General features: G+C 43.2%; 1 protein-coding gene across 5 annotated transcripts in view; it reads right to left on the reverse strand.

Moving 5' to 3' along the window:
- Positions 1–26,507, reverse strand: part of HDAC10 (histone deacetylase 10) — a 114,063-nt gene that overhangs the window by 75,145 nt on the left and 12,411 nt on the right. For all 5 annotated transcript variants that reach the window (XM_077264912.1, XM_077264913.1, XM_077264911.1 and 2 more), the window contains exons 2-7: positions 23,485–23,551; positions 23,187–23,321; positions 20,575–20,671; positions 18,255–18,352; positions 15,132–15,236; positions 9,344–9,412 (exon numbers count right to left, since the gene is read on the reverse strand). In XM_077264912.1, the coding sequence (XP_077121027.1) occupies positions 9,344–9,412; positions 15,132–15,236; positions 18,255–18,352; positions 20,575–20,671; positions 23,187–23,321; positions 23,485–23,549 (569 nt within the window). In that variant the 5' untranslated portion in view covers positions 23,550–23,551. The remainder of the gene's footprint in view (positions 1–9,343; positions 9,413–15,131; positions 15,237–18,254; positions 18,353–20,574; positions 20,672–23,186; positions 23,322–23,484; positions 23,552–26,507) is intronic.

Consider the following 26,507-nt stretch of genomic DNA (forward strand, 5'->3'; position numbering starts at 1 on the left):
CATAGCCTGCAATAAGTCATGACATCCCATTCTCCATATCGCATAGCTACAATAAGTCATGACATCCCATTCTCCATATGGCATAGCTTGCAATAAGTCATGACATCCCATTCTCCATATCGCATAGCTACAATGTCATGACATCCCATTCTCCATATCGCATAGCTACAATAAGTCAGGACATCCCATTCTCCATATGGCATAGCTGCAATAAGTCATGACATCCCATTCTCCATATCGCATAGCTACAATAAGTCGTGACATCCCATTCTCCATATGGCATAGCTGCAATAAGTCATGACATCCCATCCTCCATATCGCATAGCATGCAATAAGTCATGACATCCCATTCTCCATATTGCACAGCTTGCAATAAGTCATGACATCCCATTCTCCATATGGCATAGCCTGCAATAAGTCATGACATCCCATTCTCCATATGGCATAGCTTGCAATAAGTCATGACATCCCATTCTCCATATCGCATAGCTTGCAATAAGTCATGACATCCCATTCTCCATATCGCATAGCTGCAATAAGTCATGACATCCCATTCTCCATATCGCATAGCTACAATAAGTCATGACATCCCATTCTCCATATGGCATAGCTGCAATAAGTCATGACATCCCATCCTCCATATTGCACAGCTTGCAATAAGTCATGACATCCCATTCTCCATATGGCATAGCCTGCAATAAGTCATGACATCCCATTCTCCATATCGCATAGCTTGCAATAAGTCATGGCATCCCATTCTCCATATCGCATAGCTACAATAAGTCATGACATCCCATTCTCCATATCGCATAGCCTGCAATAAGTCATGACATCCCATTCTCCATATCGCATAGCTTGCAATAAGTCATGACATCCCATTCTCCATATCGCATAGCTGCAATAAGTCATGACATCCCATTCTCCATATCAAATAGCTACAATAAGTCATGACATCCCATTCTCCATATGGCATAGCTGCAATAAGTCATGACATCCTATCCTCCATATCGCATAGCTTGCAATAAGTCATGACATCCCATTCTCCATATTGCACAGCTTGCAATAAGTCATGACATCCCATTCTCCATATGGCATAGCCTGCAATAAGTCATGACATCCCATTCTCCATATGGCATAGCTTGCAATAAGTCATGACATCCCATTCTCCATATCGCATAGCTACAATAAGTCATGACATCCCATTCTCCATATCGCATAGCTACAATAAGTCATGACATCCCATTCTCCATATTGCATAGCTGCAATAAGTCATGACATCCCATTCTCCATATCGCACAGCTGCAATAAGTCATGACATCCCATTCTCCATATGGCATAGCTTGCAATAAGTCATGACATCCCATTCTCCATATCGCATAGCTTGCAATAAGTCATGACATCCCATTCTCCATATCGCATAGCTACAATAAGTCATGACATCCCATTCTCCATATGGCATAGCTGCAATAAGTCATGACATCCCATTCTCCATATGGCATAGCTGGAATAAGTCATGACATCCCATCCTCCATATCGCATAGCTTTCAACAAGTCATGGCATCCCATTCTCCATATTGCACAGCTTGCAATAAGTCATGACATCCCATTCTCCATATCGCATAGCTACAATAAGTCATGGCATCCCATTCTCCATATTGCACAGCTGCAATAAGTCATGACATCCCATTCTCCATATGGCATAGCTTGCAATAAGTCATGACATCCCATTCTCCATATCGCATAGCTTGCAATAAGTCATGACATCCCATTCTCCATATCGCATAGCTACAATAAGTCATGACATCCCATTCTCCATATGGCATAACTGCAATAAATCATGACATCCCATCCTCCATATCGCATAGCTTGCAACAAGTCATGGCATCCCATTCTCCATATTGCACAGCTTGCAACAAGTCATGACATCCCATTCTCCATATCGTATAGCTACAATAAGTCATGGCATCCCATTCTCCATATCGCATAGCCTGCAATAAGTCATGACATCCCATTCTCCATATCGCATAGCTACAATAAGTCATGACATCCCATTCTCCATATCGCATAGCCTGCAATAAGTCATGACATCCCATTCTCCATATCGCATAGCTACAATAAGTCATGACATCCCATTCTCCTTATCGCATAGCTACAATAAGTCATGACATCCCATTCTCCATATCGCATAGCTACAATAAGTCATGACATCCCATTCTCCATATGGCATAGCCTGCAATAAGTCATGACATCCCATTCTCCATATGGCATAGCCTGCAATAAGTCATGACATCCCATTCTCCATATCGCATAGCTTGCAATAAGTCATGACATCCCATTCTCCATATCGCATAGCTACAATAAGTCATGACATCCCATTCTCCATATCGCATAGCTACAATAAGTCATGACATCCCTTCTCCATATCGCATAGCCTGCAATAAGTCATGACATCCCATTCTCCATATCGCATAGCTTGCAATAAGTCATGACATCCCATTCTCCATATCGCATAGCTACAATAAGTCATGACATCCCATTCTCCATATCGCATAGCCTGCAATAAGTCATGACATCCCATTCTCCATATCGCATAGCTACAATAAGTCATGACATCCCATTCTCCATATCGCATAGCCTGCAATAAGTCATGACATCCCATTCTCCATATCGCATAGCTACAATAAGTCATGACATCCCATTCTCCATATGGCATAGCTGCAATAAGTCATGACATCCCATCCTCCATATCGCATAGCTTGCAATAAGTCATGACATCCCATTCTCCAGATGGCATAGCCTGCAATAAGTCATGACATCTCATTCTCCATATCGCATAGCTACAATAAATCATGACATCCCATTCTCCATATGGCATAGCTTGCAATAAGTCATGACATCCCATTCTCCATATCGCATAGCTACAATAAGTCATGACATCCCATTCTCCATATCGCATAGCTACAATAAGTCATGACATCCCATTCTCCATATCGCATAGCCTGCAATAAGTCATGACATCCCATTCTCCATATCGCATAGCTTGCAATAAGTCATGACATCCCATTCTCCATATTGCATAGCTGCAATAAGTCATGACATCCCATTCTCCATATGGCATAGCTGCAATAAGTCATGACATCCCATTCTCCATATGGCATAGCTTGCAATAAGTCATGACATCCCATTCTCCATATCGCATAGCTTGCAATAAGTCATGACATCCCATTCTCCATATCGCATAGCTACAATAAGTCATGACATCCCATTCTCCATATGGCATAACTGCAATAAATCATGACATCCCATCCTCCATATCGCATAGCTTGCAACAAGTCATGGCATCCCATTCTCCATATTGCACAGCTTGCAACAAGTCATGACATCCCATTCTCCATATCGCATAGCTACAATAAGTCATGGCATCCCATTCTCCATATCGCATAGCCTGCAATAAGTCATGACATCCCATTCTCCATATCGCATAGCTACAATAAGTCATGACATCCCATTCTCCATATCGCATAGCCTGCAATAAGTCATGACATCCCATTCTCCATATCGCATAGCTACAATAAGTCATGACATCCCATTCTCCATATCGCATAGCTACAATAAGTCATGACATCCCATTCTCCATATCGCATAGCTACAATAAGTCATGACATCCCATTCTCCATATGGCATAGCTGCAATAAGTCATGACATCCCATTCTCAATATGGCATAGCTTGCAATAAGTCATGACATCCCATTCTCCATATCGCATAGCTTGCAATAAGTCATGACATCCCATTCTCCATATCGCATAGCTACAATAAGTCATGACATCCCATTCTCCATATGGCATAACTGCAATAAATCATGACATCCCATCCTCCATATCGCATAGCTTGCAACAAGTCATGGCATCCCATTCTCCATATTGCACAGCTTGCAACAAGTCATGACATCCCATTCTCCATATCGCATAGCTACAATAAGTCATGGCATCCCATTCTCCATATCGCATAGCCTGCAATAAGTCATGACATCCCATTCTCCATATCGCATAGCTACAATAAGTCATGACATCCCATTCTCCATATCGCATAGCCTGCAATAAGTCATGACATCCCATTCTCCATATCGCATAGCTACAATAAGTCATGACATCCCATTCTCCATATCGCATAGCTACAATAAGTCATGACATCCCATTCTCCATATCGCATAGCTACAATAAGTCATGACATCCCATTCTCCATATGGCATAGCCTGCAATAAGTCATGACATCCCATTCTCCATATGGCATAGCCTGCAATAAGTCATGACATCCCATTCTCCATATCGCATAGCTTGCAATAAGTCATGACATCCCATTCTCCATATCGCATAGCTACAATAAGTCATGACATCCCATTCTCCATATCGCGTAGCTACAATAAGTCATGACATCCCATTCTCCATATCGCATAGCCTGCAATAAGTCATGACATCCCATTCTCCATATCGCATAGCTTGCAATAAGTCATGACATCCCATTCTCCATATCGCATAGCTACAATAAGTCATGACATCCCATTCTCCATATCGCATAGCTACAATAAGTCATGACATCCCATTCTCCATATCGCATAGCCTGCAATAAGTCATGACATCCCATTCTCCATATCGCATAGCTACAATAAGTCATGACATCCCATTCTCCATATGGCATAGCTGCAATAAGTCATGACATCCCATCCTCCATATCGCATAGCTTGCAATAAGTCATGACATCCCATTCTCCAGATGGCATAGCCTGCAATAAGTCATGACATCTCATTCTCCATATCGCATAGCTACAATAAATCATGACATCCCATTCTCCATATGGCATAGCTTGCAATAAGTCATGACATCCCATTCTCCATATCGCATAGCTACAATAAGTCATGACATCCCATTCTCCATATCGCATAGCTACAATAAGTCATGACATCCCATTCTCCATATCGCATAGCCTGCAATAAGTCATGACATCCCATTCTCCATATCGCATAGCTTGCACTAAGTCATGACATCCCATTCTCCATATCGCATAGCTGCAATAAGTCATGACATCCCATTCTCCATATCGCATAGCTACAATAAGTCATGACATCCCATTCTCCATATCTCATAGCTACAATAAGTCATGACATCCCATTCTCCATATGGCATAGCTGCAATAAGTCATGACATCCCATCCTCCATATTGCACAGCTTGCAATAAGTCATGACATCCCATTCTCCATATGGCATAGCCTGCAATAAGTCATGACATCCCATTCTCCATATCGCATAGCTACAATAAGTCATGACATCCCATTCTCCATATGGCATAGCCTGCAATAAGTCATGACATCCCATTCTCCATATCGCATAGCTTGCAATAAGTCATGGCATCCCATTCTCCATATCGCATAGCTACAATAAGTCATGACATCCCATTCTCCATATCGCATAGCCTGCAATAAGTCATGACATCCCATTCTCCATATCGCATAGCTTGCAATAAGTCATGACATCCCATTCTCCATATCGCATAGCTGCAATAAGTCATGACATCCCATTCTCCATATCGCATAGCTACAATAAGTCATGACATCCCATTCTCCATATGGCATAGCTGCAATAAGTCATGACATCCCATCCTCCATATCGCATAGCTTGCAATAAGTCATGACATCCCATCCTCCATATTGCACAGCTTGCAATAAGTCATGACATCCCATTCTCCATATGGCATAGCCTGCAATAAGTCATGACATCCCATTCTCCTTATCGCATAGCTTGCAATATATCATGACATCCCATTCTCTATATCGCACAGCTTGCAATAAGTCATGACTTTCCATACTCTATATCGCATAGCTAGCAATATGTCATGACATCCCATTCTCCATATGGTATAGCTTGCAATATGTCATGACATCCCATTCTCCATATCGCATAGCTTGCAATAAGTCATGATATCCCATTCTCCATATCGCATATCTACAATAAGTCATGACATCCCATTCTCCATATCGCATAGCCTGCAATAAGTCATGACATCCCATTCTCCCTATCGCATAGCTACAATAAGTCATGACATCCCATTCTCCATATCGCATAGCCTGCAATAAGTCATGACATCCCATTCTCCATATGGCATAGCTGCAATAAGTCATGACATCCCATCCTCCATATCGCATAGCTACAATAAGTCATGACATCCCATTCTCCATATGGCATAGCTGCAATAAGTCATGACATCCCATCCTCCATATCGCATAGCTTGCAAAAAGTCATGGCATCCCATTCTCCATATTGCACAGCTTGCAACAAGTCATGACATCCCATTCTCCATATCGCATAGCTACAATAAGTCATGGCATCCCATTCTCCATATCGCATAGCCTGCAATAAGTCATGACATCCAATTCTCCATATCGCATAGCTACAATAAGTCATGACATCCCATTCTCCATATCGCATAGCCTGCAATAAGTCATGACATCCCATTCTCCATATCGCATAGCTACAATAAGTCATGACATCCCATTCTCCATATCGCATAGCCTGCAATAAGTCATGACATCCCATTCTCCATATCGCATAGCTACAATAAGTCATGACATCCCATTCTCCATATCGCATAGCTACAATAAGTCATGACATCCCATTCTCCATATGGCATAGCCTGCAATAAGTCATGACATCCCATTCTCCATATGGCATAGCTGCAATAAGTCATGACATCCCATCCTCCATATCGCATAGCTTGCAATAAGTCATGACATCCCATTCTCCATATGGCATAGCCTGCAAGAAGTCATGACATCCCATTCTCCATATCGCATAGCTACAATAAGTCATGACATCCCATTCTCCATATGGCATAGCTTGCAATAAGTCATGACATCCCATTCTACATATCGCATAGCTACAATAAGTCATGACATCCCATTCTCCATATCGCATAGCCTGCAATAAGTCATGACATCCCATTCTCCATATCGCATAGCTTGCAATAAGTCATGACATCCCATTCTCCATATCGCATAGCTGCAATAAGTCATGACATCCCATTCTCCATATCGCATAGCTACAATAAGTCATGACATCCCATTCTCCATATGGCATAGCTGCAATAAGTCATGACATCCCATCCTCCATATTGCACAGCTTGCAATAAGTCATGACATCCCATTCTCCATATGGCATAGCCTGCAATAAGTCATGACATCCCATTCTCCATATCGCATAGCTACAATAAGTCATGACATCCCATTCTCCATATGGCATAGCCTGCAATAAGTCATGACATCCCATTCTCCATATCGCATAGCTTGCAATAAGTCATGGCATCCCATTCTCCATATCGCATAGCTACAATAAGTCATGACATCCCATTCTCCATATCGCATAGCTGCAATAAGTCATGACATCCCATTCTCCATATCGCATAGCTACAATAAGTCATGACATCCCATTCTCCATATGGCATAGCTGCAATAAGTCATGACATCCCATCCTCCATATCGCATAGATTGCAATAAGTCATGACATCCCATTCTCCATATTGCACAGCTTGCAATAAGTCATGACATCCCATTCTCCATATGGCATAGCCTGCAATAAGTCATGACATCCCATTCTCCTTATCGCATAGCTTGCAATATGTCATGACATCCCATTCTCTATATCGCACAGCTTGCAATAAGTCATGACTTTCCATACTCCATATCGCATAGCTAGCAATATGTCATGACATCCCATTCTCCATATGGTATAGCTTGCAATATGTCATGACATCCCATTCTCCATATCGCATAGCTTGCAATAAGTCATGATATCCCATTCTCTATATCGCATAGCTTGCAATAAGTCATGACATCCCATTCTCCATATTGCACAGCTTGCAATAAGTCATGACATCCCATTCTCCATATCGCATAGCCTGCAATAAGTCATGACATCCCATTCTCCATATTGCACAGCTTGCAATAAGTCATGACATCCCATTCTCCATATCGCATAGCTACAATAAGTCATGACATCCCATTCTCCATATCCCATAGCTTGAAATAAGTCATGACATCCTATTCTCCATATTGCACAGCTTGCAACAAGTCATGACATCCCATTCTCCATATCGCATATCCTGCAACAAGTCATGATATCCCATTCTTTATATCGCATAGCTTGCAATAAGTCATGACACCCCATTCTCCATATTGCACAGCTTGCAATAAGTCATGACATCCCATTCTCCATATTGCATGACATCTCATTCTCCATTGCAAAGTGCAGAATTCATCAGATGATTCATCAATGCAGATGTGTGCAAAAATAAAAAGACAGGTCTGCATCCCATCAAAGGAAACACAATCCGGGCTAGAGACCAATGAAAAGATTGGCAATTTGTTATATTATCCTGTATCACTAATATCTAACATAATAACCTTTGCATAACAACAAAATTGAGGTTCGGAAAACAACCATGTGAAACAAACGCCTGCCTTCACTATGTGTGAATCATGGCGCTCACACCTAGAGGTGGTGTCTCATGTGCCATGGGGATATAACACCACAACTCACCTTAAAATTGCAAACTCTTATATTTTCCCTATTCATGTAAAAGAGATGCCTGGATATATTTTGGTTCACAAAAAAAGAAGACTATTCAATTTAAATTGACTAATGAAAGGAGAGAACAAGGGTTTAGTTCTTGGTGTAGGATGACCATGTGATATTATATCATATTAGTATTTACAGTATCTCTACAACCAAGACACTGGACCAAAATATACACTGTGCAATCAAGGGGAAGGTGAGAAAAGAACATACCATAAAGTCCTAATTCATCAGGATAGGCGACACAATTATTTTATTAAATCGGGTGACAACAAACATGATCACTAAACAATGGCAGACGTAATTAAAACATATTAAAAACAGGGGCGCACACCCAGAAATAAAGAAGACTAATGCCAAGAGGAAGCGAGGAATTGTGTATAGTAAATAATGGTAGGTTTATATGCATCAAACAGTAGACATGACACATTACATGTCTCATATGAATGGTATGTACATAATAGTATCATAAGAGACAATATAAATGTATGTAAGGTGCTCCCCTTCCCGTCAATGTAAATTGACTGCCCGTCCTTCTTCAGTTCAGGAAACAGGCGCCTGAGATCTGTAATGTATTATCAGGCTAGGAGCCAGCGCAGGCTTCAGAAACAGGGTCTGTGAATGTGAGCAATGTTTGGGGTATCTAACAGGCTTTACCCTTTCATTTGATTGTACATGATTTATACTAAATATACACAGTACATATATTATGCTTGCAAACCTTGGGTCATCTTCAAAGATGTACTGGATTCCTTGTCCATGGTGAACATCCCAGTCAACAATTAGAATTCTGTACAAAAAAACCCATTTATAAATTATGCAGAAATATTAGCAGAAAGCCCGTCCTGGATGGGGACTGTAATAGAAAATGCATCTACTTAAAGGGGTTGTCCATTACTCAGACAACCCCTTTCTCAAGTGTTTGCCCCTGTTAGAATAAAAACCCTTATACTTACCTCCTGTGCTGGCACTCGCGTTCCTGGGGCTCACGTGAGAGATGGGCATTTGCGTCACGCGAGCCCCGCGCCCAATCAGCGCTGGTCACTGTCCCCGACCTTCGGCTGTATCGATCATCAACAGGAAGTCAGACAGCAGCTGGCATGGGAGGTGAACACAAGAGTTTTCATCTTATCAGGGGCAAACACCCAGATGGAGAAGGCGAGGTCAGGAGTGCACAATTCCTCGTCCCAGGACAATGACAGCACTCTATAGAAATAAATATCCAGACTCATGGAAACTACATAGTGGAATTACGTATAGTTGTAATGCAAAAGTATTAGGTATTTGGAATACACAAAATAAACAGGTCAAACCCAAATGGAGGTACATTTGCTTGTTGTCCCAGTGGCCTATTTACAGGAGCGGCTCTGTGCTACATTGCTGCGGGCAGGGCACAGTGCAGTGATAGGGTGGTGCAACCTTCTTCTCTAGCCTTTCCCCCAGCACTTCCCAGTATGAGCTTCATGCAGCAGGACCTGCTGGGCACAGGAGCCAGTGATCCAAGAGGCATGCACCCCCACCACCATGCCCGTGTTTGGCCAGTAGAAGCCACATAGCCCCGGAGCTAGGCATGAACCCCCTTGTGCTTGCTAGCACCCACACCATGTTGTATAGCGCTTTGATATGGGTGCCGAATGCTTCAGCAACATGTCTGAACAGAAAACAGTGAGCACCGGTTTCCCAGCTTGGTACCATCCACATCACACTACACATCCCTGCTCTGCGCTTCAATGTGGACGGTGAATGCAGCAAGGGTGGCTGTCCCCAGGTCAGCTGAGCCAAAAGGTTAATGTAGCAAGAGCTGTTTTCCGTTACACTGGAGCAGGGCACAGGAGTGAGCATGGATGAGACGGCTTCCTCCTGTGCCCTCTCCTCCGCTGTACACTCTGGTGTAGCGCACAGGACATACTATGTTATGTATGTATGTTCTCATAAACGAAGGGGCCGATTCATCAAGACTGGAATCGTGAACACTCGAAATATGCCAGACTTGCTGGAGTAGAAGGTGCCTGCTGCTGTGACATGTCAATGTACAAAAGGCCATTGCAAAGGTTGCTATCCTGCATGATGTGAAAGCCATAAGTTTTCCTCCAGTATGACATGTGCTGAGAACAATCCAGTCGCTATATGGGCCCGGCTTTCATGGTGGGTAGGTCAGAGACGGGCGGGACGCCTACCCACCATATCTCCACCTCCAGGGTGTGACTGGAGGGAGTTAAATATCCAGCCATTTTTTTTCCTCTGTCTGTGTTGCTTGGAGGAAGGAAGCCTCCAGACTGAAGCTCCTGCGAGAGTTGCCGCATGTGTTGTCCCAGAAGGCTGGAGCCATACTGGGAAGGACTTTATATGTACTTGTTGTTTTTAATTTGAACCAGAAAGGCTGCTTTCTGTTAGTAGTTTGCGCTTTAGAGACTTAAACCAAACGTCTACCTTACGGACAGCGTCGGACTGGAGCACCTTGGACCCACCAGAGAAAATCATTCTTGGGGCCCACTATGTAGCTACATAGAAATAAATACAAGACCACCGACTGTGTGATATAACACGCTAATATCAGGGCATAACATAAGGTAGTACACGTCTTAATGATAGAGCAGGGGTTGGTGCCCACATTTTGGTTCAAACTCAATGATAAATGTCCCCTGGTGTTTATTAACCACTAGGCCAATGTGTTAGGCCATGTTCACACTTTGCGGGTTTTACCACGGATCCGCGGCGATTTTGATGCTGCGGGTCCGCAGCAGTTTCCATAGCATTTACATTAACATGTAAACCCTATGGAAACCACAAACCGCAGTGCACATGCTGCGGGAAAAAACAAGCAGAAACGCAGCAATTTACAACCCGCAGCATGTCACTTCTTTGTGCAGAATCGCAGCGATTCTGCACCCATATAAATGCATTGATCCGCTTACTTCCCGCATGGGGCTGTGCCCACGTTGCGGGAAGTAAGCGGATAATGTGCGGGTGGTACCCGGGGTGGAGGAGAGGAGACTCTCCTCCAGGTCCTGTGAAGCATAAATAGTGTAAAAAAAAAGAATTAAAATAAAAAATGATGCTATACTCACCTCTCAGCGCTGCACGCGGCCGTCCGGTCTCAGTTACTGTGCGAGCAGGACCTGCGGTGACGTCGCGGTCACATGACCGTGATGACGCCGCAGTCACATGACCGTGACGTCACGAAGGTCCTTCTCGGCACAGCATCTTTGGAACCGGACCGCCGCGTGCAGCGCTGAGGAGATCCGGACATCAGAGGGTGAGTATAAACCATTTTTTATTATTTTTAACATTACTATTGATGCTGCATATTGCTGCATATGCAGCATCAATAGTATAGGAGTAATCCCGCAGCGGAAATCGCAAAACAAACCGCGATAAATCTGCAGGGATAACCGCAGCAGTTTTGCCCTGCAGATTTATCAATTCCGCTGCGGGAGAACCCGCAGAGGGACGCCGCAAAGTGTGAACATGGCCTTATAGCACCAGTGTAGTGGAGGGGATTTTATGACATCTCATTTATACTCTGAAAAAATCCACGGTGTGAATTGACCGATGCAGATTTAACATATTCACCACCGATTTCATCCTTTGCAATACAAAGAAACAGGTCAGTGGTAAAAGTGCGACATTACATACCAGGCTGGGTTCACATTATGTTTACAGCAGCCTGTTCAACACATACGGTAACGGGCTGCTGTAAACGTAAGTGCCGGTATGGCTGCACGCTAGCGCAGATAGAGCATCTGCTATCTCTATCTGCGCTAGCAGTGACGGACCCGGAAACGCTGCAGCCCGCGTCTCAGGTCCGTCACTCAATGACGGCACATCCCACAATGGGCGTGCGCTAGTAATGCGTCCGACATTGGAATCAATGGCGGCGTTAAACAGACTACGTTACACCGCGTTATGCCGCTGTGTAACGTAGTCCGTCTAACAGACGCCACTAACGTAATGTGAACCCAGCCTTAGTAAATGCAGCAATATCTGCACAATGTCTGTGTGGATATTTCCGCTGTTAATTAGATTTTTGATTTCTGCAGCAAATACATTATGTAAATGCCCCCTCTTCTAGTGGTAGGGGTCCTAGATCATTTATATATGACATTGGAGTAATATTGAAAGAGTTTTCCCTCACATCCCCCCATACACTTTTTACAGAAATCTCTCTGCCACCTATAAGGCCATAACTTTTTATGAAGGGCCTCATTTTGTTAGTAGTAGGGAAAGAAAAGTTTTAGTCAGCGGTAATAAAGGGGGAGAGAGGGGCTCAATCAGGGTGATACAGGGGGAGGTGGTGCAGTCAGGGGTGATACAGAGGAAGGGGGCTCAGTCAGTCAGGGGTGATACAAGGGGAGGTGGCCAAGTCAGGGGTGATACAGGGGCAGGTGGCACAGTCAGGGGTGATACAAGGGGAGGTGGCCAAGTCAGGGGTGATACAGGGGCAGGTGGCACAGTCAGGGGTGATACAAGGGGAGGTGGCGCAGTCAGGGGTGATACAGGGGAAGGGGGCTCAGTCAGTCAGGGGTGATACAGAGGGAGGTGGTGCAGTCAGGGGTGATACAGGTATAGAGGGGCTCAGTCAGGGTGATTCCGGGGCGAGGGGGTTCAGCAGGGGTGATACGGGGGAAGGGGTGCAGTCAGGGGTGATACAGGAGGAGGGGGTGCAGTCAGGGGTAATACAGGGGTAGAGGGGCTCATTCAGGGTGATTCCGGGGCGAGGGGATTCAGCAGGGGTGATACAGGGGAGGGGGTGCAGTCAGGGGTGATACAAGGGCTCAGTTAGGGGTCATATAGAGGGATGTGGCACAGTCAGGGGTAATACAGGGGCTCAATCAGGGTGATTCCAGCGGCGAGGGGATTCAGTAGTGGTGATAAGGGGGGAAGGGGTGCAGTCAGGGTGATTCAGGGGGGTGGGGGAATAGTCAGGGGTGATATAGAGGGAGGGGGTGCATTCAGTCAGGAGTGAAGGGAGAGATTAGGTAATGGGGCCCTCATTTATCCCTTAGTGACTTAGCCCCTCCCCCTCTATCACCCCAGACTAAAGGCCCCCCCATTTACAGTTACTTTTTGGCTGGCAGGGGGGCCGTTGTTCAACCTTTGCAGCTGTAGCAGGGAGTCCTCTATCTCCCTCTGCTGCTTACACTGTGGGGGAGGGGAGCGCACATTATGGATGACAGCACTCATTACCTGAGCTGTGCTGTACAGCCGAGGAGATGAGGACACAAACAAAGCTAACACTGATTGGCTGTGCTGTGGCTAATCAGTGTTAGCTGCTCCACTCTCCCTGCTTGCACTCTGTTCCTTACAAATAGTGCGCCGCAGTCTGCAGCAGCCGAACATGTCAGCCGCGTTATCAGTGACGCCCGCACTGCTCTCTGAGTAGCTCTGAGCGCTGGGAGTAGTGGTGACATCATGCTGGGAGGGCGTCCTGCCCACAGTTAGTCAGAGATCAGTGCGGGCGTCACTGATAACACGGCTGACATGTTCGACTGCTGCAGACTGCGGCGCACTATTTGTAAGGAACAGAGCGCGCTTGCATTCTGATGACTTTTTTTGTCACTGCTTAGCCTAGTAAGCCAAAGTGAAATTAATAGTCACCCCTCTCCACGTCCATGAGGGCATGGGGAGCAGTGAATATTCATTTCTCTTTAGCAGTGGGGACAGGCTTTAGCCGCAGCAGTCGTCTTCTGCTTCCTGCCACCCGCTGCTACTCCGCTGGCACCAGGGGCCCCCATAGCAACTACCCACTGGCTTGGGTCCCCTGGAGCAGTGGGGGCTCTAGGCAGCTGCTGGCCAGTATGCCAGCAGGTGTCAGTGCCTGGGCCCACCGGAGAATCCTCCGGTGGGCCAGTCTGACCCTGCTTTGGGAGCAGCTAAATGAGCAGACCTTTCACACCCCCATACACATCAGATGGTTGGCGGGCTCAACCATCGTTTATATAATGTGTGTTGGTGCCTTAAATGTAACCCCGACAGTTGATTCATGCTGCTCAAACCACAAGCACTGGCTGTTACTGCAGACAGGTATGTCTTACTATGAAGGGCTGCAATAACAAAGCCAATGTCTGATTCATGCTGCCCGTGGTTCAGGGAATATTAATCAGCTGTCAGGTTCCCTTTAACACCTACTTGAGATTTTTATTTCTTACTGTGTAAAACCATGAGGCATAGCCGTGGGCCTGTTGATGGGTCTAATCAACATAGCTCTGAATGTGAACGTTATTATTAAAGTAATGTGCCATTTTATTATTCATGTGCAAAAGTCTTTTAAAAGTACAAAAAATACCCTTGTCATTATAGGGGCTGTAGCGTGTATAAGTATTCACAAGATAATAGGACCAGCTTTATATTAGTACTTGCCACCTATATGCAGAAAGCAAAGAAGCACACAGTTTGCATTACAGTACAATAAAAGGGTCCCACTTATATTAGTCACATGATGCGTAATAGTCCTGGAATAATTTAGGCTTATCGTAATTTGCCATCTTATGTAACACAATGTGACTCACCTCTGAACGTTGTACTTGCTTTTCGCATATTCTGCAGCGACAGCAACATTATTAAAGACACAAAATCCATTGCTTTCACTTCTCTGACTGTGATGCCCCGGAGGTCTGAAATATTATTTAAAAAAGAAAAAAAATACAATAGATTTAGCCAACTACAATACGGAACAAACATTTAATACTGTCTTGGCAAAATATCTATTAAAATAGTCTTTCAATTGGGAATGCGAAAATATCTCTCTAAAAACTATGAAGACCAGAATTCAAGTGAGGGTTATAGGGGAAGTAAAAATATTAAAACTGGCATTATACAGCTATTTTGCAATAGGTATGAATAAAACTTCAACTTTACACGTTTGCCAACATGGATACCACGCGGCATAGAAGATGGGCGAGTTTCCCAGACATCTCTCATTTGTATGTAGCTGTGTGTGGTATAGGGACGAGAAGATACAGTTAGCAGAGACATTACCACAATGAATTTTAAACAAAACAATTCAGATGCAGTTGAAGATCAGACTTTCATCTTTCATTTGAGGGTATCCACATTAAAATTGGATGAAGAGTTTAGGAGTTTCAGCTCCTTAACCTGTGCCACCCTGTTTTTAAAGGGACCAAAAGTAATTGGACAATAGACTCCAAGGCTATTTCATGGATAGGTGTTGGCAATCCCTTTGTTATGTAATTCTCAATTAAGCAGATAAAAGGCCTGGAGTTGATTTGAGGTGTGTTGCTTGCATTTGGAAGGTTTTACTGTGAAGTAAACATGTAGTCAAAGGAGCTCTCTATGCAGGTGAAACAAGCCTTATTTAAGCTGCGAAAACAGAAAAAACCCATCCGAGAAATTGCTACAATATTAGGATTGGCAAAATCTACAGTTTGGTAGATCCTGAGAAAGAAAGAAAGCACTGGTGAACTCATCAATGCAAAAAGACCTGGGCGCCTACGGAAGACAACAGTGGTGGATGATCGCAGAATAATCTCCATGGTGAAGAGAAACCCCTTCACAACAGCCAACCAAGTGATCAACACTCTCCAGGAGGTCGGCGTATCAATATCCAAATCTACCATAAAGAGAAGACTGCATGAAAGTAATTACAGAGGGGTCACTGCACGGTGCAAGCCACTCATAAGCATCAATAATAAAAAGGCGAGACTGGAATTTGCTAAAAAACATCTAAAAAAGCCAGCACAGTTCTGGAAGAACATTCTTTGGACAGATGAAACCAAGATCAACCTCTACCAGAATGATGGAAAGAGAAAAGTATGGTGAAGGCTTGGTACAGCTCATGATCCAAAGCATACCACATCATCTGTAAAACACGGCGGAGGCAGTGTGATGGCTTGGGCATGCATGGCTGCCAGTGGCACTGGGTCACTAGTGTTTATTGATGATGTGACACAGGACAGAAGCAGCTGAATGAATTCTGAGGTATTCAGACCCATACTGTGTGCTCAGATCCAGCCAAATGCAGCCAAACTGATTGGTCATTGTTTCATACTACAGATGGACAATGACCCAAAACATGAAGCCAAAGCAACCCAGGAGTTTATTACAGCAAAGAAGTGGAATATTCTTGAATGGCCAAGTCAGTCACCTGATCTCAACCCAATTAAGCATGTATTTCACTTGTTAAAGACTAATCTTCAGTCTTCTGCCTCACCCCTCAGCCTGTCTCCTGTCTTTCTCAGGCATCTGGGTTTATGGTATACCATTGTTCAGCGTTGGCATTGTCCTTGCTGAACACTCCTTTCTTTCCTCTCATCTTACTTATAACCATGTATCCATTAGGCTACATTTGCATTATTTTGTACTCTAGATAACAAGGGGTTGCCAGTATACGCCAGACTGAGGTTTCTGGGCATACAACTGAAGTCCAGACTAACATGTCAACATTGATATTTTCATTGTCCTGGGTATACAGCATGCTTATTTAACACTTCATATTTCCATATCGAATACACTGAACCGTGGTTATCTTATCACTTGACTATTTGCTAGTATATGACTATTAGTCAATGTATATCTTTGTTCAGTTTTCTATACATTTTTGTACACCATATGGAGCTATTACATGTATAGACAGGGGACATTGTATATTTTTCCAGCACTTTGTTCATGTATTTGTGTTATTTCATGGTATATGTGCTTAGGGGTGATGGTTTATGGCTCTGTATCCAGGCCTTTTTAAATGGTTTTATTGTATTTTGTCTTTTTTTGAGGTGTAATTAAACATTTTTTGTTATTTTCCTATACTTTATGGGTGTGCATACCGTTATTGGCTTAGTCTTTTTGTCTTGTGTTTCTAGTATTCATATTATTGACCAGGTTTTGCACCCCATTCCCATGAGATTTGCGGGAGTGCACCACTTGTACATATTACTATAAAGACTAAACTTCAGACAGAAAGGCCCACAAGCAAACAGCAACTGAAAACCACCGCAGTGAAGGCCTGGCAGAGCATCAAAAAGGAGGAATCACTGCGTCTGGTGATGTCCATGAGTTCAAGACTTCAGGCAGTCATTGCCAACAAAGGGTTTTCAACCAAGTACTAGAAATTAAGATTTTATTTAAAATTATTGAATCTGTCCAATTACTTTTGGTCCCTTTAAAAACAGGGTGGCACATGTTAAGGAGCTGAAACTCCTAAACCCTTCATCCAATTTTAATGTGGATACCCTCAAATGAAAGCTGAAAGTCTGAACTTCAACTGCATCTGAATTGTTTTGTTTAAAATTCATTGTGGTAATGGCCATAACCAAAATTAGAAAAATGTTGTCTTAATACAATTAGGATCTGAATAATCATATGTTACAGCATCTTTTGGATTTGTGCTGGATAAGTCTCTCCCTGTATTTGGAGGTTTTCTGTTCCCCCCTTTTTGCCTGTATTCACTATATCAATATTTTAATTATTATAAATAAATATACAGTTTTTAACTATATTTTCCTTTCACTTCGTTTCTTCTATGGCACCCACCATACTAGAATATATTTTTGATATACAGTTGAAGTGACTTTAGCCGGTGCTAAACATAGGACTATGGGAATAATGTATGGTGTAAACACTCCAAGGAGGAGTAACACTTCCATTCATTCTACAGAATTACTGGTAGCCATCATTACCTTATAAGAGCCATTCCATTCAGAGCCTCTCCGGACATCACCGCATCAACAAGCTGCAGCGTGCCACCAAGTGACAGCTTAGCACAGCGGTAAGAATTCTGCAGAAAATTACAGGCTTACAATGTAGTAATCACAAGCAGAATGTGCAAGCTTAAAGAAGCCCTCCCATGAAGCTTTTTCTTCATTACATGTGTGTATGTGTGCATATAATGTAGTGTGAGTGTACGGATATACTCACCTACAGCCTCTTTCCCTAGTGTCCAGCATTCTTCTGGTCCTCTTCTCAGTAACATCATGGCTCTGCAGACTCTCCGGGTCACACGGAGCTCTGCGTAACCCAGAAGTGACTTGTACAATGTAAGTCTATGGTGCGTTAGAACAAGACTCCATAGGCTTTCACTGTAAAATAAACTTCTGGCTCACACAGAGTGAGCTGGACAGTCTGATGTACGGTGACGTCACTGAGAAGAGGAGCAGAACAGAGCTGCATCCCGGGAAAGACCGCAGTAGGTGACTATATTAACATATATTGTGCATACTACATTACATACACAGATTTATTAACTAAAAAAAACAATCTTCATGGGAGGGATTGTTTAAATAATACTTTACATGAAGAGCCTTAAAAATCCTATTATATGGTACTGAGCTCTCCACTTTAAGATGGCCATATGCAACAACACATTTTCATAACATCTCAAATTATCAACATGGCTTCTTTTTAACCAGCGGTTAGCTTGTCGTATTCACAGGTCACATTAAATCTTTGGTAATTGACCAACATCAATGTAAGAGAGAGTTAAGTAAAGCATATCCACTTAAGTGTGTGTGTGTATATATATATATATATATATATATACTGTATATATAATATACACACACATACATATATGTAGATATGTATTGTTGGATCTATAGTTAAAAAACAAACAAAATATTTAAAAGAAAGATTTACTATTTTTCTGTTTCCTATAACCACTGACAAAAAAAGATTGAACAGTACTGAGCAAATAATGGCGTAATGTTTTGTAGATATAGTTTTATGATATGGTTCACTATCAGAAGCATAATGTGACGTTAGAACAGCCATTCCAGTAATAAATGGTTATGCTAAGTTTTCCTAGTAAGCATAGCTCTAGCACACCAGTTCACACCATCCACTCAGTAAGCCCTAATGGTATGTTCACACAGGTTTTTTTTCACACGAATTTTGGTTGCTGATAAAACCCCACCTAAATCCTACTTCTAAAAGACACAAGATGTTTTGTGCGATGTTGTAAAAATGTGGGTTTTGATGCATTTATATAGGACTTAACAACAGAGTTTTTTGACACGTTTCTGCTGCAAAACTTACCGTAGCCAAAAATACACATTAAAAACTGAAATTAAATCGGCAGCAAAAATTACAAATTTTGTGTTTTGACTGAATATCTGACAAACGATTGACACGTGTTAAAAAAAAAAGCATTGAAAAAAGTGACGTACACTAGTGGCACAATTTCTCATTCAAATGAATGAGATGTTTGTTGTAAGCAGAAACTTCAAAAGGAGCATACCCTAAGGGTATGTGCACATGGCGTGTTATAACGTTGGTGTACCCACTGCGCTTTACCTATAGGAACACGCTTTAGGAAATCAGCAGTGTTTTTCCTGAATCATTTTCTTTGGTGTTTTAGCGGTGGCCTCGCTGGCAGGGGCAGTCTTTTTTTGGTAACTATGCATAAAGCAATATAAAGTAGTAAGCAGATTCCAAATGAAAAACTCCAGAAAAAAGGACCGATCAATTATATTGGCCGCTTCACAGCTTTCAAAGCCCAAAGTAGTTAAAAGAAGCTGAAAAAGACGGCACATAAAGCACGACTCGTTTTAACATTGATCATTCTTTTTAATATTCATTGAGCGCTTTTTCAGGGAGGTTCTAACCAGAATCAGCCAAAAAAACATCATACCCTAACTCGCTTGCTTAAAATTTACACTGCAGAAAATTTCTCCCACAAAAAAAAAAAAAAGCTGCAACTCCTACATGAAACATTTCTCCACATTGTTTGAGGACATCATCTCTATGGTGTACTGTATGGCTGGACTCTTTTTGCAGAATTTCTTCACGCACCTCAATGGTATTTCAAATTCTGCCCTGAAATCCACAGAACAAATGTGTTAAAAAAAAAAGCCACAAAACTTACAAAACTTTGAAAGGTCACTTTGTAGCTAAAAACTGAGAAAAATCTGAACATCATCCAAGGCAAACACTGATTGATTAGAATACGAAATCTACCCCAAAAGTCAGACAACCTCATAATAGCAGCCTTATAGAGCCCACCTGATGAAAGTATGCAGCAATATACTTCTTTGACGTTTCCTTCAATTCATCGACATCCATAGTCTGAGTACTTTTAACTACATCAAGGTATTCGGGACTGAAAGCAAGCAGTGAAGACATCAGTATGGTCAGTACATACAAATGAAGATTCCAATGCAGACTTTAAAGATGACTTGTCTCCGGGTGATCAAGTTTTGCTCCAATTGTAACCGCTATTCGATTCCGGAGGCGTGGGTCTTTTTATTTAGCGCATCCATTATGCTTATTTTTAAGATCTTTACCAATGGGGCAGTTCTCACAGGCTTCTCTTAGGGTGCATCTTTATGCTACTCTGCATTATTACCTTGTGAGTAACACCCACTTCATAAAGACATTAAAAGTTAGCATATTAGGCACTAAATAAATAGATCCATATATCTGGAACCTATATGGTGGAACAAACTAAATACGCATCCTCTTTAAAGCATACTTGTCATTTCAGGTAACTTTCCAGAAACAGCTATCATGTGCATGTAAGTTTTTTTATACATTCTAAATGCTGCAAAGTGGAGCCAATCGATGCAGATCTGGATCCTGACATCCCCGCTGATCACTCAAAATGCTGTTAAAAAGCGCAGATTTACAAAATATAAGAGGGAAGAGCGGTGTATAGGCTCAATAGTAAGTCTATGGGTGCCTACACCACTATGACAGTGTGCACTCCTGCAGGAGCTGTACCCTTTAGAACAGCGTTCTTAATGATCGGTGGGGGTCTCTGGACCCGGACCACTTTTGCAGTATCCAGAAGACATAAAAAGCGGAAAAAAAAATTATATATATATATATTGCATATATTCACACTTTAAAATGTGTGTGTGCTGTCAAAGTAATAAGAGCAGATGCCAAGAAAGTCAGGCTACTGTATTCTGTATTTTTTTTTTTTTTACTTTTACAACCATGCACTGATCTAATTGGCTACTCAATGCCTCAGGACTGGCTTTCAAGTTGCTCTACATTGAAAATGAATGAAAGAACCTAAGTTTTCTATCACAAAAATCAGTCAGCAGTTCCTTTTTTAACACATACACGATAAGGAAGGAATTGCTCCTGCAGTGTTATATGTGTGCATGCATGTTAACATATTTACACAAGACTAAGGCTACTTTCACACTAGCGTTTTTTGAAATCCGTCGCAATGTGTTGTTTTGCCGAAAAAACGCATCCTGCAAAAGTGTTTGCAGGATGCGTTTTTTCCCCATAGCCTAATATTAGACGACGCATTGCGACGGATTTACACACGTCGCACCCGTCGTGCGACGGGTGCGTCGTGCTGTGGCGGACCGTCGGGGGCAAAAAACGTTGCTTGCAACGTTTTTTGCTCCGTCGTAAACGTCTTTTCCGACCGCGCATGCGCGGCCGGAACTCCGCCCCCACCTCCCCGCACCTCACAATGGGGCAGCGGATGCGCTGGAAAAATGCATCCGCTGCCCCCGTTGTGCGGCGGAGACCACGCTAGCGTCGGGAACGTCGGCCCGACGCACAGCGACGGGCCGAGCCCGACGCTAGTGTGAAAGAAGCCTAATGTCTATGAGTGCAATATGACATGCATACTAGATAGCTGTCACATCAATGATCGTCTATCCAAAAGCCCTCTCTTTCCTGACTCCTCCATACACAGGAGCTCCTGTGCGCTCCAAGAAGAAGCCACTGCCAGACCCTTCTAGCGGCAGATTAACTCACTGAGCACAAAAGGATTGGGAGTCTGAAATCAGGACATGCTGGATCCTTATCAACCCCCACATGATCTGCTGAAGGAGTGTTGTGAGGTCCCCATTCCCACTGGCGGCTTCAGCTAATATCATTCTAAAGTATATGGGTGCCTTCAGGTCAGACAACTAATCATGTCCACAAGACTGATGTGATTGGTGGACGTGACTGGCTCGGTGCGCTCATCCGCATAATACTATTTACAAGTCTGGTCCATGCTAGTGCAGGCTGCAGTTTTCTGTACACGTAGACCTCAGATCCGTGTGGAAAACCACCCAAATGCACTAGCACGTGCGCTAATGTTGGTACATGTGAGGTCTGTTGTACACATATAGACGGAAAATTCATTTAAGAGAAATAAAACCTAAGGGCACAATTAGATGGCTGTACAAAACAGAGATCAGACCACAATGCACAGACAGGCCGCGGGTCTCCTGATCCTGACAGCTTCATTTATTTTGAAGAAGTTGTCACACTCGGGCCGGGAGACCCGCAGCCAGTCCTTGCATAATACAGTCTGAATGCACCCTTAGAGGGATTAAACCTTATCGAACAGAGAACAGGTGATCATTTTTTTGTTTAATGGAACACCCCATTCATTTTGTAATCTGCTTTGGAGAAAGAAAGCTGAATTCTAATTGCTCCCTATGGCTAAGACCAGTTTATCTGTAAGCCAGTCTTGATATTTTTTGCATCTATATTACAAGTGAATTGTGCCTTACTAGACAAGTGCCAGGGGCTATAAACAACATTGAATGGCCAATCATTTGAATAGGCACCACATAATACAACCTAACTCTTAATGATGGATAAACCCTTTATTACCTAAAGCCCCAATCAGGTAGAAGTGCCCTGACTGTACAGACCTGTGAACCAGAGTGATCTCTTCCTCCGTAGCCTCTCTGACTGGTAACTGGACACATCTGCGTACAAGATCATAATCCTGAAGTCTTTTGTAGGAAGAAGACAGTCTCTCCGGCACCTCAATAGCACACTCTGGACTAAAAGATGAGCCAAACAGCACCATCAGCTAGGTTTACATATGCAAAAAGAAATCAATTTAGGCCAAATTCACTGCACAATAAAATGCCAGGTGGCTACTACATTATGTCCTGTTGCTTATATAGCACAAACATATTCCATAGCACTATAAAGAATACTTACTCATCCCAAAGCAGGCGATAGTTCATCATTTCTTGATCATAAACTAGTGCTGTGTCGGACACCATCTCTGAAAAACATAGTTTACATATAATATCAATAGACAATTCATGAGATATACAGTGCCTTGCGAAAGTATTCGCCCGCCTGGAACTTTTCAACCTTTTCCCACATATCATGCTTCAAACATTAAGATACCAAATGTAAATTTTTGGTGAAGAATCAACAACAAGTGGAACACAATTGTGAAGTTGAACGAAACTTATTGGTTATTTTACATTTTTTGGGAAATTCAAAAACTGAAAAGTGGGGCGTGCAATATTATTCGGCCCCTTTACTTTCAGTGCAGCAAACTCACTCCAGAAGTTCATTGTGGATCTCTGGATGATCCAATGTTGTCCTAATAATGATAAATATAATCCACCTGTGTGTAATCAAGTCTCCGTATAAATGCACCTGCTTTGCGATAGTCTCAGGGTTCTGTTTGAAGCACAGAGAGCATCATGAAGACCAAGGAACACAACAGGCAGGTCCGTGATACTGTTGTGGAGAAGTTTAAAGCTGGATTTGGATACAAAATGATTTCCAAAGCTTTATACATCCCAAGGAGCACTGTGCAAGCGATCATATTGAAATGGAAGGAGTATCATAGCACTGCAAATCTACCAAGACCCGACCCGAGAAGACTGATCAGAGATGCAGCCAAGAGGCCCATGATCACTCTGGATGAACTGCAGAGATCTACAGCTAAGGCCTCTTTCACACTTCCGTCTTTTTTAAACCGTTGCAAAGCGCCGTTTTGGGAAAAAAACGCATCCTGCAAATGTGCCCGCAGGATGCGTTTTTTCCCATAGACTTGTATTAGCGACGGATCACGACGGATGGCCACATGTCGCGTCCGTCGTGCACTGGATCCGTCGGAATTTGGCGGCCCGTCGTCTGGAAAAAACGTTCAATGTAACGTTTCTTGTCTGCGTCGGGAAAACGTGTCGCGACAGATCCTGCGGCATACGTCGTTGACTAGAATGAAAGCCTATGGACGCAGGATCCGTCGTGACAAGTTGTATGACGGAATCCAGCGCTGGAATCCGTCTTTTTACACTGAGCATGCTCAGAATTAGGATTTTTTAGCCAATTTCACCAGACAGCCCCAAATCTATATAAACCTGGCCTGGGGCTTCACCCCCAAATGTGCCAGCAAGAAGACAGCATCCAGCCAGCCAGCATCCAGCCAGCGTCAAGCTTGCCAGCATCCAGCCAGCCAGCATTCAGCCAGCCAGCGTCCAGAGGCCTGCTATAAAAACCTATGCAGCCAGAGGCCTGACTGTGCTGCCAGAAGCCAGCGTCAAGCTAGAGGCCTGCCAGCCAGTGTGAGTACTGCCATTTCTGTATGCGTCTGTGTGCATGTGTGTGCGTGTCTGTGTGTGCGTGTTTGTGTCTGCCTGTGTGCTTTTGTGCATGTGCATCTGTGTATGTTGGCGTGCGCCTGTGTGCTTTCGTGCGTGTGCATGCATTGTGTGTGTGCCTGTTTGCTTTTGTGTGTGTGCATGCGTTGTGCATGCGTTTGTGTGGTTCGGTGATTGTGCATGTGTTGTGCGTGCTCCTGTGTGCTTTCGGGAGCGTGCGTCTGGGTGAGTGCGCGTGCATGTTTTTTTTACTGTGATGTAGTTAATTAAAAGTAGTGTGGTGTGTGCAGCATGTGGTTTCAGTGTGTCTGTGTAATGGTGGTGCGAGTGTCTGTCTTGCGTGTGTGTGTTTGTTTTTTGTTATTTATTTTTTTTAATTGTATTGTTGAAAACATTTACACGTTATGTGCTTGTATTTAAAATAAAGAGCATTCTAGCTCCTAATTGTGATGGTAAAAAAACAATAAAAAAATAAATAAATATTAAAAAAATTTTATTCAAAATGTTCGTAGTATCATTTCACAAAGGTAAACTTTAAAATGGTGTATGTACAAATGTCCACACATGCAATACACAGTTGGTTGAGTTTATTTTTTAATATAAAAGGTTATAGCAAATTTTTAATGATGTATTTTTTTTAAGTTAGTTTTAGTTATCTTTTCAAATCACATATGTGGTCAATACATTTTCAACTGGTGTGTAGGCATTTCAATTTTACATGAGGGTATTTTTTTTTTTTTTGGGTGGGGGAAATGGTTTTACAGCTTGCACATTATTAGGGTACCTTCACACTCGGCAACTTTACAACAAGAACGACAACGATCCGTGACGTTGCAGCGTCCTGGATAGCGATCTCGTTGTGTTTGACACGCAGCAGCGATCTGGATCCCGCTGTGATATCGCTGGTCGGAGCTAGAAGTCCAGAACTTTATTTCGTCGCTGATGACCCGCTGTCATCGCTGGATCGGCGTGTGTGACGCCGATCCAGCGATGTGTTCACTTGTAACCAGGGTAAATATCGGGTTACTAAGCGCAGGGCCGCGCTTAGTAACCCGATATTTACCCTGGTTACCATTGTAAAAGTTTAAAAAAAAACACTACATACTCACATTCTGATGTCTGTCACGTCCCCCGGCGTCCACAGGGTTGACTGCGTTAGCGCCGGCCGTAAAGCAGAGTACAGCGGTGACGTCACCGCTGTGCTCTGCTTTATGGCCGGCGCTGACACATTCAGTGCAGGGAAGCTCTCGGCAGCAGCGCGTGCATTACCAGCGCTCCTGCCGAAAGTAGTTTTAACCCTGTGGACGCCGGGGGACGTGACAGACATCAGAATGTGAGTATGTAGTGGGTTTTTTTTACTTTTACAATGGTAACCAGGGTAAATATCGGGTTACTAAGCGCGGCCCTGCACTTAGTAACCCGATGTTTACCCTGGTTACCCGGGTGCTGCAGGGGGACTTCGGCATCGTTGAAGACAGTTTCAACGATGCCGAAGTCGTTCCCCTGATCGTTGGTCGCTGGAGAGAGCTGTCTGTGTGACAGCTCCCCAGCGACCACACAACGACTTGCCAACGATCACGGCCAGGTCGTATCGCTGGTCATGATCGTTGGTAAGTCGTT

Source organism: Ranitomeya variabilis, chromosome 5 (genome assembly GCF_051348905.1).
Source record: "Ranitomeya variabilis isolate aRanVar5 chromosome 5, aRanVar5.hap1, whole genome shotgun sequence".
Taxonomy (NCBI): Eukaryota; Metazoa; Chordata; class Amphibia; order Anura; family Dendrobatidae; genus Ranitomeya; species Ranitomeya variabilis.